The sequence below is a fragment of the Pan paniscus genome, chromosome 2 (genome assembly GCF_029289425.2).
Source record: "Pan paniscus chromosome 2, NHGRI_mPanPan1-v2.0_pri, whole genome shotgun sequence".
Classification (NCBI taxonomy): domain Eukaryota; kingdom Metazoa; phylum Chordata; class Mammalia; order Primates; family Hominidae; genus Pan; species Pan paniscus.
Window position 1 is genome coordinate 98,146,477 of NC_085926.1, and position 12,821 is coordinate 98,159,297.

General features: G+C 40.5%; 1 protein-coding gene and 1 long non-coding RNA gene across 2 annotated transcripts in view; one reads left to right on the plus strand and one right to left on the minus strand.

The window, feature by feature from the left end:
• The window catches only part of LOC100980324 (cell cycle control protein 50C-like), a 28,893-nt gene extending 18,276 nt beyond the window's left edge, over positions 1 to 10,617 (plus strand). Inside the window, 2 exon segments of the mRNA XM_003821910.4 lie at positions 6,879 to 7,087; positions 10,427 to 10,617. Of these exon segments, the coding sequence (XP_003821958.1) occupies positions 6,879 to 7,087; positions 10,427 to 10,617 (400 nt within the window).
• LOC117979719 (uncharacterized) overlaps positions 1 to 12,821 on the minus strand; it is a 124,791-nt gene that overhangs the window by 68,105 nt on the left and 43,865 nt on the right. The window lies entirely within an intron of this gene.

The following is a 12,821-nucleotide window of genomic DNA, read 5'->3' on the forward strand; positions in this document are numbered from 1 at the left end:
ACGTACCTGTGTATTTTTCTAATGAATTTATTTATGTTTTTTACCAAGGCCTTGTTAATTTTTTCACAAAATTGTAACCTTTTTTTTTTTTTTTTTTTTTGAGACAGGGTCTCACTTTGTTGCTCAGGCTGAAGTGCAGTGGCTCAATGACAGCTCACTGCAGCGTTGACCTCCTAAGCTCAAGCTATCCTCCCACTTACCAGCCACCCCAAGTAGCAGGGACTGCAGGAGAATGCCACCACACCCAGCTAATTTTTTTTTTTTTCCAGACAGAGTCTTGCTCTGTCGCCCAGGCTGGAGTGCAGTGGCAGGATCTCAGCTGACTGCAACCTCCACCTCCCGGGTTCAAGCAATTCTCCTGTCTCAGCTTCCTAAGTAGCTGGGAGTACAGGCGCATGCCACCACACCCAGCTAATTTTTGTATTTTTAGTAGAGACAAGGTTTCACCATATTGGTCAGGCTGGTCTCGAAAGCCTGACCTCAGGTGATCCACCCACCTCCACCTCCCAAAGTGCTAAGATTACAGGTGTGAGCCACTGCGCCCAGCCCCCACCTGGCTAATTTTTAAATTTTTTGTAGAGACAGGGTCTCACTATGTTGCCAAGGCTAGTCTTGAACTCCTGGCCTCAAATAATGCTCCTGAGACAAGGATTTGAATGTAATAAATAAATAAATAAGCAATCCTCCTGCCTCAGCCTCTCAAAGTGCTGGGATGACAGTCATAAGCCACCATGCCTGGCCTGTAATCTTTTTTAAAGTCTCATTTTATGGTTAATCAATTGGAAATTGTTTACATCTTTAGCTGATTCTTTTCCTTTGACCCTAACTTCCTTTACTGGAAAATATTCTATAGTGCTGAGGTATCTATTATGCTTATGGCCAATTTTACTAAATGGAGGATATTCTCAATTGTAATTTTTTTATTGAAATATGTTACTATTTTAACCCAAATATTGACATAAGCACTGTCTTTTTGACTTCATGTAAGTTTTTTTCTCATTTTGGTTCTTTGGAGCACACCATGAAATTTAGATAAAATCCTACACCTTCTCAATATAATATCATTCTGGCACAGAAAATGTTGTCCAATTGGAAGTACAGCCAAGTGCAGTGGCTCGTGTCTGTAATCCCAACACTTTGGGAGGCAAAGGCAGGAGGATTGCTTGAAGCCAGAAGTTTGATACTGGCCTGGGAAACATTGTAAGATTCTGTTTCTATAAAAGCAATAAATAAATAACAGCACTATCAAAAGAGTCTTCACATATGTCGAGATATTCCAAAGCATAATTAGAGAATTTTAAAATTAAATCTTATACATATTTTGAACTCCCATTATGTAGTATATTCAATTATTCCCTTGCTCCTATATGGGTACATTTCAATGTCTTCTTGTTTGCAAGCATGGTTTTCAATAATTACACTTCTCTAAATCTTCTAAAACTAGAGTTTTTGGTATTCCATATTTAAGATACTTTGTTTAAAGATTTTCAACTATTTTAAACAAAATGCAACCAAAGTTAGAGGGCTTATTTACAGAAAAATTTCAGGGTTGTGGTAGGACAGATGGTTTGATATAGAAAAAAGTTATTTACAGGCTCAAACCCTTCTAAAATTCTGTCTGGTTGATGATGCCCAACAAAGAGAGACCACACATACTACCACATTGAAGTATTTGTTTAATTTAACATGTGTCATTATAAAAATTTTGCAATGGAAAATTCAGTTTTTTGGCCAGACGCGGTGGCTTGCGCCTGTAATCCCAGCACTTTGGGAGGCCGGGGAGGAGGGGGGCAGATCACAAGGTCAGGAGTTTGAGACCAGCCTGGCCAATATGGTGAAACCCCGTCTCTACCAAAAATACAAAAATTAGCCGGGTGTGGTGGCGAGCGCCTGTAATCCCAGTTACTCGGGAGGCTGAGGCAGGAGAATCGCTTGAACCCGGGAAGCAGAGGTTGCAGTGAGCCGAGATCGCGCCACTGCACTGCAGCCTGGGTGAGAGTGAGACTCCATTTAAAAAAAAAAAAAAGAAAGAAAATTCAGTTTTTCTAACTGTTAATATGCAATAATACTTGAATTTGTACAACTACAGCTCTTCATTTAATTAACAAAATATTGTAGCTTATTTGGATACAATTGTGAATTATGTATGTACCACGACTAATTCTAAGTACATTTCTTCTCTGTCAATTTCTCAATTTATTAAGAGCATTATGTTTACTCTGATGTTGTGCTCCACCAAATTTGCAGTTAGCACTACAGAACCAAACAATTTAAACCTGATTGTTGAATTTTGTTTAGTGGGTTTTTGGTTTTTGGTTTTTGGGGTTTTTTTTGAGACACAGTCTCTGTCTGTTGCCCAGGCTAAAGTGCAGTGGCACAGTCTCGGCTCACTGCAACCTCCACCTCCCTGGCTCAAGCTATCCTCCCACCTCAGCCTCCTGAGTAGTTGGGACTACAGGTGTGTGCCACCACGCCAGCTAACTTTTTTGGTTGTTTTTTTTTTTTTTTATAGAGATCGGGTTTCACCATATTGCCCAGCCTGGTATCAAACTCTTGGGCTCAAGTGGCCACCCTCCTTGGCCTCCCAAAATGCTGGGATTACAGGCATGAGCTACTGCACCTGGCCGATTGTTGAATTTTGTAACTGAACTTACAGTAATGTTTATAATAATGTCAGAGTTTTCATCATCATAGATTGAACGTCTAAAAGGTTTGATTTCATGAAGAATCAAACCGACAAAAATCAAATCATTATTACAATTAACCTATTTGGTTTTTCTATTTGAAGTATCTGAATACATTCATATAAAATTGACCTCACTTAACTATTTACAAATTATTTTTGCACTAAGCCAACACATTAAAAGCTGCTCTTTGATTACAAAAAAAGAAAACAACAACAACCTGTAGCTAGGCACAGCTGTGCACACCTGTAATCTCAGCTCTCGAGAGGGAGGCTGAGGAGGAGGGTCGTTTGAGCCCAGGAGTTCCAGTCCAGCCTGGGTAACATGGCGACAACCCGGCTCTAAACAAACAAACAATACAAAACAAAACAAAATGTAATAAACAAGTGAAACTAGAAGGATATTCATTTGATCTAAATGAAAAGTCATGCTCACACAATGATATATAAGTGGACCTTCTGCAGATTGTTGTCTTTGGACATAAACTTTTTTTTTTTTTTTTTTGAGACAGAGTCTCACTCTTTCACCCAGGCTGGAGTGCAGTGGCGGGATCTCAGCTTACTGCAAGCTCCGCCTCCCGGGTTCACGCCATTCTCCTGCCTCAGCCTCCTGAGTAGCTGGGACTACAGGCGCCCGCCACCGCACCTGGCTAATTTTTTGTATTTTTTAGTAGAGACTGGGTTTCACCATGTTAGCCAGGATGGTCTCGATTTCCTGACCTTGTGATCCACCCGCCTCAGCCTCCCAAAGTGCTGGGATTATAGGCATGAGCCACCATGCCCGGCCTGTCTTTGGACATAATCTTTAAAAAATAAGCATAAACTTTTGAAGTAGATAACAATGTTCTTCAGCAGATGTGTATCTTTTGATTTTCACATGGTCATTTGAGACCACTATGGTACCCATGGTGGGGGGTAAATATCAACCAACATTGTGAGTATAATATTCAATCATCTTAAAAAACTGTACTGAACTTTACATGAAATATGCATTTTCCATTTTTTAGCTCTTCACAGCTAAAATGAATTATTAGCAAGTAGGAAACTGATACCAAACAATACAATAGTTATATAGTCATACCACATAAGTAACAAGGACAGGTGCAGTGGCTCATGCCTGTAATCCTAGCACTTTGGGAGGCCAAGGCAGGTGGATCACCTGAGGTCAGGAGTTCGAGACCAGCCTGGCCAGCATGGTGAAACCCCATCTCTACTAAAAATACAAAAATTAGCCAGGCTTGGTGGCAGGCACCTATAATCCCAACTACTCAGGAGGCTGAGGCAGGAGAATCGCTTGAACCTGGAGAGCGGAGGTTGGAGTGAGCCAACTTCACTTCAGCGTGGGCAAAAGAGCGAAACTCCATCTCAAAATAAATAAATATAAAATAAAGTAAAGTAACAAAACCACTGTTGCAAGAGAGTTCAAACTACTCCCAGCAGGACTGCTCAGCATCTAGTTCCCACACATGCATCATGTACCCATAACCTAACCCATAATTTTCCACGTTTCTCACTGACCCCATTGATTTGCAGCCTGGCAGGCTAACACAGAAAGAAACTATTGCCTAACTGGCTGGAATGCTTAACAGCTTGCATGGGTTACAAGGATATGTTTTATTATGTTTTGACTGGAAGGGTCTCTGGTTGACTTTCATATATAATCATATGTAAAAGTAAGCATTCCATTCACTGCACATGTACATCTCATACACTACTAGCTAAGATCATGGCTGGATGCTGGAAGGATGAAATTATATGTACCTTGTGTGGGATACAAGCTAAATCAGATGAGATAATGAACAACAGACACAAACTGGAACTGCACTAGGCAAACTGATATATATGGTCACTGTATCTATAATTGAATTACTGTTTTCAAAAGGGACTTGGCAACATTCTGTAGCATTTTCTTACCACATAACCATAGACCTATACACAAAAGGCCCTTAGCTTCTTCTCATCTCCTGCTGCACTTTGTTCTTACCTCTATTGTAAGAGTTACATTATACTCTAATTATCTGTTTATATACCTGTCAAGCCCACAGCCTGTAAATCCTTGAAGAAAGAGATTGGGTCTTTTGCAGTTTTGTATAAGATATGTTTAGGAACATAGATTCAGGGCATCTTGAATCTATGCTCCCAAGAAAAAAATAATTTTTATTAAAAAAAGCAATGCTTATAGATAAATAAATGGATCAATGCAAATGACCCAAATGAACTTAGAAAATGAAGTTGATGTCTCTTAGACCATACTTTTCATACTCTCCAAAGACATGGGATGGGGCAGAAGTAGGAGTTGGTAGGGGAGGACATGCTTGAACCTGCATTTTTAACAAGCACCCTGGGTGATTCTGACGTCAATGGCTCATAGGACACACTGCCTTCAGTCATGAGCTCAGGCCAAAGTAGAGAGAAGCTGAAGACCACAGTGTAGGCACCAAAGGCAATTTCAATTTTGATCAAAATTCTTCTAGCATCAGCGATTGAGGTCTTGGGAAGAGCCAAAATAAGTGGGCTCTACAATATTTGCAGAAGATGCTCCAGCAGAGGATTATTTCCCAAGGGAATATAAGTGTACAAACATATGTCAGCAGATTAAACCAACCACATTCCACGTATACTTTTACAAGCACCACAGCCCATGCTTAGAAAACAGGTCTGGGTTTCTTTCAGGAGAACATAGTTTAGTCAGTAGTCAGAGTTGAGAAAGAGTGACTCTCTATATAGCATTATAGCATCCTACAAATAGTAGAACTGGCTTTATGGAAGTAAAAATTTCATTAAGCAATTTACTCTTTCTGACTAGCTCTTTACAATTCTATATGGTTTTTGTTATCAGATTTAATTGGAATCTTTCATCCCTTTATCAAGCATTTATTTAATACCACTATGGGCCAGGCACTAGACTCAATGCTAATGAAAACACAGATGAGGATGACACTGTTTTCAAGAGTCTCCTATAGAGTGGGAGAGACAAACATGCCTCCTGTTGTAAAGTGGGAAGTGTGAGAATGACGGTAAATCCAACGGGCTCATCTCCTGGAACCACCCTCTACCCTCTGCTTCCAACATTTCTGCAGCTCCCAAACCTACCAGGCTTCCTGACTTGAGAACAGGCTCACAATGCCTTTGCTTTCCACCTCCTCCCACTTACCAATTTCTCCTCTCTCCTTCCAGCTTTAGCTCTTAGATGCAGTGCTGCAGTGAACATCTATGTAATCCAATCTTCATGCCATGATTATTTCCTTAGAATACATCCCTAGAAATAGAATTTCTGGGCCAAAATGTATGCAAAATATGAAAGCATTCAATGCATGTTCCTAGATTGCCAAAGAAGTTAACGCATCTATCTGCTCAGTACAAGAGTTCTCATTTCTACCGCCTCGTCAATGGTTGTCACTTTTTTTGTAAAATATTAACCAATTTTTAGATGAAAATGGTATCTTGGTTTAATTTGCACTCCTTAGATTACTAGTAAAATTAAATAAAATAAAGATATTTCCCAATAAAAGTTTTAAAAAGATATTTCCTGTGTTTATCACTAAATGCAACCACCATGATCATTTTATTCTATTTTTTAAATGCTTTATATGCATTGAATGTAGTTGAAGACACAGTATGCATATAATTTGATAGTCTGCTCTTTTTTTTTTTTTCTTTTTTGAGATGGAGTCTTACCCACTCTATCGCCCAGGCTGGAATGCAATGGTGTGATCTCGACTCACTGCTACCTTCACCTCCCAAGTTCAAGCAATTCTCCTGCCTCACCCTCCCAAATAGCTGGGATTACAGGAGTGCACCACCATGCCTAGCTAATTTTTGTATTTTTAGTAGAAACAGGTTTCACCATGTTGGCCAGGCTGGTCTTGAACTCCTGACCTCAAGTGATCCACCCACCTGGGCCTCCCAAAGTGTTGGGACTACAGGCATGAGCCACCACACCCAGCCAATATTCTGCTCTTTATTAACTCAATGAAAATATCATGATCATTTCCTTAGAATCTTTAAAGCCATTATTTTTCATGGTTGCACACTCAGGTAGTTAACACACACATACACACTTTTTTAAAAAGTATAATTTCTATTTCTATTTCCTGAAGAATGCAGAAGTTCTTTCATTCTCTACATTCTAAAGAAAACTGAAGAGGATGGATGATTTTTTTCTCTATCATATCCCTTATTTTCTTCCCACAAGAACCACAAAGCCCCCAAACTGGCCCAAGCCTATCTATGACTTGGATAAAAAGGATCCAAGAAACAATGGCTTCCTCAATGATGACTTCATTGTGTGGATGCGGGCAGCTGCCTTTCCCACTTTCAAAAAACTGTATGGTCGACTCAATCGAACACACCATTTTATAGAAGGCTTGCCTGCTGGTAATTATAGTTTCAACATAACCTATAGTATCCTTTTATACCACTTTTCTTTCTGAAAATGAAAGAAAACCTGGCTGCTAGTTGTTGAGCTATTTCATTCTATACTTTTCTATTTTCCAATCAAATCTGTATACAAAAAAAAAAAAAAAAAGTGTAAAGGAGGATAAAATTCTCCTATTCCCTCCCAGAGGCTCCAGCTGGGACTGACAGATTAATAACAGAAAAGCATATGAATTTTATGCCTTTAAATGTACATGTGAGCCCTTACAAGAAAAATGGAGACTATAAAAGAAGTGACTAAGTCTAAGTTCTCATATACTAGGTTGAACAAAGAATGGCAATTGTAGAAACGTAACTAGGAAGATAAAGGTTAGTTTAGCAAGGGTTTTGTTGTTGTTGTTGTTGTTGTTTTGTTTTTGTATAGATTTCTCTCAGTCTCAACTCTCTGTCTGGGAGGCCGAGGCAGGCGGATCATGAGGTCAGGAGTTCGAGACCAGCCTGACCAACATGGTGAAACCACATCTCTACTGAAAATACAAAAAAAATTAGCCAGGCATGGTGGCGCATACCTGTAATCCCAGCTACTCAGGAGGGTGAGGCAGGAGAATCACTTGAATCCGGGAGGCGGAGGTTGCAGTGAGCCGAGATCGCGCCACTGCACTCCAGCCTAGGCAACAGAGTGAGACTCCGTCTCAAAAAAAAAAAAAGAAAGAAAGATTAAATAACACTGGGCCTAGAGATCTGTTAAAAAAACTGTGAGGAGAAGCATGCCAGATAGGATGGGAGGAGATGGAAGACTATGAAAATAGAGAGGAGTTTGATAAGTAAATATAGACTAAAAATTACTAAAACTGAGACTATAGAACCTTTTATTCTAGGGAAAAGTATCACAGACCACAAGAGCTGTGGACTCAAGGGACAGGTCCAGTTCATCCAAATCCACGTGAGGTGTGCAACAGGCTCTGCACTGAAGATGCTGTGTTCCCCCCTCCCTTAGGCACAAAGCCAGCATGTGGGAGTTAGTGCCCTAATGATTAGGAATATATGGTCCAACTTAGGAGACATATGCTTATTTTTACTTTCATCTACATATTTACTTTTGAGACAGGGTCTTGCTCTGTTGCCCAGGCTGGAGTACAGTGGCGCAGTCACATCTCATTGCAGTCCTGACCTCCTAGATTCAGGTGATCTTCCCACCTCAGTCTCTCCAGTAGCTTGGACTACAGGCACTCACTACCTCGCCCAGCTAATTCTCTCTTTTTTTTTTTTTCAGAGATGGGGTCTCCCTTGTTGCCCAGGCTGACACATGCTTAAATATAAGAGTCTGAATTTTTTCTCTTAATGTAAAAATACAAATGTAGTTCTTGATTTGAAAACAAACAGGCTTTAACTTTAGCATGGCACCAAAGACTACCTTTAAGAAATTATATATTTAAATGCAATTTACACTAACTCTGGTCTTTAGATTTAATTTTCAAGTCTCCTCCTGATTCTCCCTGAGGTAGCATTCTCTGGAGGCAGAATCATTCCAGGCCTTTTACACGACTTTGAAATTGCAGCCCAGTTAGCACCGCTGTGTTCATCCTCCCAAGGCTCCTGGCTAGTTGTTCAATGGGACCCCCAATGGGCCAATTTTAACACAAAATTGTCCAACTCCTTAGTTTCTTTACCTTTCAGGGAGGCTGAATAAGAAATTCTTGAGGAGAAGGGAATGACGGCATGTGCTCCAGTTCCCTGCTCCAACTTTTCTTCTTTTCCATCCTAGAACAGGTATGTGGACATCTCCATTCTGACAGGGAAGTGGGAGCATTTCTCAGTCAGAAAGGCCCCCACTGATGAGACACGATCTCTGCCTCTCAGCTTTTTGTCTCCTTTTGTTTACTGACCAGGAGGAGGTATGACTTCAGTTAGTCCCTTTAGCAGGGTGTCTAGTTCTATGAAAATGAAAATGAAAATGAAAGCCACAAATTGCCTCTCATGGAGCATTATAGGTACAGATCAAAGAGTAAACCCTTTGAATAAGAATTTCAGCAAACTCCTCTCTCCCTCAAAAAAATTGAAGCAGAGGTTGAAAGTTGCTTAAAACTGGTCTCTCAAGGTGGGCCTTCTGATTCTGTCAATTTTGGGACTGCCTTACCATTAAAGCAGTTATGGGTGCATTCGAGGAGCAGGAAAAAACTTCATGCACTACTATTCCACTATGTGTTACAATCACCTTGGGGTTGGCAGGATGAGGAAGGGAGGCATGTTCCCAATAACAGAGACATTCTGTTTCTCCTCTCTGGACATGCTTTCCCTGGGTGACTTCATTCACAGTCATGTCTTAATGCTAATCCCTCTCAAATCAAAATTTTTTGTGTACATAGAACTTCAAACCTAAGCTTCAGGCCTATACCTGCACTACCTGGGTACAGCTCTGGTGTGAGTATTATCCAACCAGACTAAGAAAGTGCTTACCATTTCTAAGGGGAAAAAAGATGTTCTGTGTATGAGGAGAAGACCCTCTCATATAGAACTGAGGGAGGGAGAAAACAGGCAGATGGGTTGAGGTGGCACCCAAGGACCTGGTGACAATGAGGAATTCTGATGGAAAAGAAGAGAGAGAACTAGTTTCATACTAATTTTCCTTGTGCCTTTAAATAGCACGTTGCCAAGTGATTTGAGGCCCTTTAATAGCTTTGCTGGGAAATTGCCTCCGTTGCTATGAGAAGCCTTTCTTTGTTTATTAGTTTGGTTTACAAAAGGCACCAGATGTTTAAAAACCTCAGGCCACATGTATAATCAAAATGACATCATTAAAATGCTAATGATAGCAAACCCACTTCAAACACTTTCTCCCCAGCATGGGGATACTGGCCTTTCCAAAACCCAAATGAATGTACTACCTTTAGTTCGACTACCAAAAATGTTTTGTGATCTTTTTGTTTGCTTGTTCTTCACTCCCCTTAAGGAATTTTCCCTGAGGTAGGAATTCAAACCTTAGCCTACTAAAGGACTATAGCCTGCCCTGGGTCTCCTAATTCATATATAAAAATTTAGGTTTGTATGATTGTAATTTCCTTGGGTTTGCCAAAGGAAATTAAATATATTTGTTCATTATCAGTTGTCTATAAGTCATTCAGATCTGTGTCAGAATCTCTTTCGTAGCTTACAACTATGTAGAGGGAAGGCTTGTTTTTATTTTCATTCCAGCAAGATACAGAGTAGTGCTTGGTAAAGATTAAGTTGCACCATATGAGATTAGATATTTAACCTTTTTTTTACCTATAAAAAAGAGCAATTTTATATGTGTCAACCTAATATATTCAGTATATGCAATACTAGAAATGTGAAGTGTTGAGTCAGATTCTTAACAGGTCTTCTTAGACTTCCCAGTAACCAGGTTCCACGGAGAAAAATCAGTTGTTCTCTCCACCCTGACATGGTGTGGGGGTAATAGCCTTTTCTTAGGTCTTGCCTACACAGTGACAGGAGCTATGACATGGTTGGCCTCCTTTGCCATGATGGCAATTCACATCATGCTGAAAAACAAGAAAATGTCCTTCTTCCATCAATAAAGTCAAGCTTTAAAAAGAAAAGGAGGAAACAAAATTGGACAGTGAAGTAACAGAACCAAAGATCTCTGAAGGGCTGGAGATGACTGGGATGTTTCAACAAGGGGAACTAGGTTGACTGAACTAAAATCAATTTCAAATAGACAATGAAGAGAATTTTAGAGTTAAAAAGAAGAAGGAAGAAGAGGGGAGGCATAATTATACGTAGTAAAATGTCCTTGGTGTGGGGAGAATAAATCACTCTTGAGCTCTAGACCAGTTTTCCAGTATTTATTTGAAGTTCTTGAGCCTGAAGGCAGGTGAACTCTGTAAGAGAGTGCCATCAGCAGAAAAGAGCAAGCAACCTGGGGTACCCACGATTAGGTGAGTCCTAACCATCGGATCAGGCTCAAACCATGAGTCTTCACTGGCTATTTGAAATTTGCTTTTTTTTTTTTTTTTTTTGAGATGGAGTCTAACCCTGTCACCCAGGCTGGAGTGCAGTGGCACAATCTTGGCTCACTGCAACTTCTGCCTCCTGGGCTCAAGCAATCCTCCTGGCTCAAGCGATCCTCCTGCCTCAACCTTTCAATTAGCTGGGATTATAGGCGTGTGCCCCCATACCCTGCTAATTTTTGCTATTTTATTTATTTATTTATTTATTTGTTTGTTTGAGATGGAGTCTTACTCTGTCACCCAGGCTGGAGTGCAGTGGCACAATCTCAGCTCACTGTAACCTCTGCCTCCCAGGTTCAAGCAGTTCTCCTGCCTCAGCCTCCCGAGTAACTGGGATTACAGGCGCATGCAACCACGCCCGGCTAATTTTTGTCTTTTTAGTAAAGATGGGGTTTCACCATGTTGGCCAGGCTGGTCTCGAACACCTGACCTCAGGTGATCCACCCACCTCACCTTCCCAAAGTGCTGGGATTACAGGCTTGAACCACCGCGCCCGGCCTTAATAATTTTAGTAGAGTTGGGGTTTCACCATGTTGGCCAGGCTGGTCTCAAACTCACCTCAAGTGATCCACCCGCCTTCCAAAGTGCTGGAATTACAGGTGTGAGCCACCGCACCTGGCCTGAAATTATTATAACCACCCCAACAATTGTTGAACTAAATTCAGCATCAGGATGATTTTTGAAAACTGATTTTTTTTTAATGTTCTCCCTTTTCTATAGAGTTAGAGTTAGAGTTAGACTTTTTTCTGCTAAGAACAGACCAAGCAAAGGTTATGGCAATATCCTGAGCACTCAAAATACAGCCATGCACCAAAAAGAAAGGCTAGAAACTTCCCTAAAGTTATCCATTTGGCCAAGAGGGAAGCATTGAAAGTGACTGATTCTCAAAAACTGTACTCAGCATGTTGAAGGCACAACAATGCTAGAACTTATATTGGGATGACATGTTCTAGAATACAAATGATGTTGTAGATTTATGATACTTGAATTAATGTTTTGAGGAAGGTTCTCAGGGTCTCTCTTGAAAGGCTTTAATTCCTGCCAAAGGTCCCTCACAGGAGACTGGATGGAATGCTTAGTGAATCTGTCAGGACATGAAGCCCCACAGATTTGTATACCTAGCTGGCCACAGTATTATATTTTTTAAGACATTTTTATGTTAATTTTTTAGAGGTGGGGGAAGCTTTACTCTGATTATTCTAGGAGCAGAATTGTCATTGTTAAATAAAAATATAGTGCCAACACATGTTCATCTCTTTAGGAGCCAAGAAAGCATTTCTTTGTTGCAACTTTCTATGTTTGTCACATAATCGAGTACTTTTCTAAAAAATAAAATAATTTTAAGTACCAACTCTGAAATCTTAGAATCCTTCCCCTATCTCACCTTCCATTTGTAACCAATTACCTCTGACCAGATGTGGTAGGTAGAATAATACCCCCTGCCCACCACCAATGATGTCCATACCCTAATTCCCGGAATGTGTAAATGTATTAAATGTCCAGAGAGACTCTGCAGATATGATTAAGGACACTGATAGAAGGAGATGATCCTGGGTGATTTGGGTGGGCCCACTGCAATCATAAGGGCCTTATAAGAGGGAGGCAGGTGATAAAAGGAGTAGTAGGAGATGCAACAACAGAAGCAGGAGGTTGGAGTGATGCGAGGAAGTGGCCATGATCCAAAGAATGTAAGTGGCCTCCAGAAGCTGAAAAAAGCAAGAAACAGATTCTTCCCCGAAGCCTTCAGACGCCCTGCTGACACTTTGATCTGA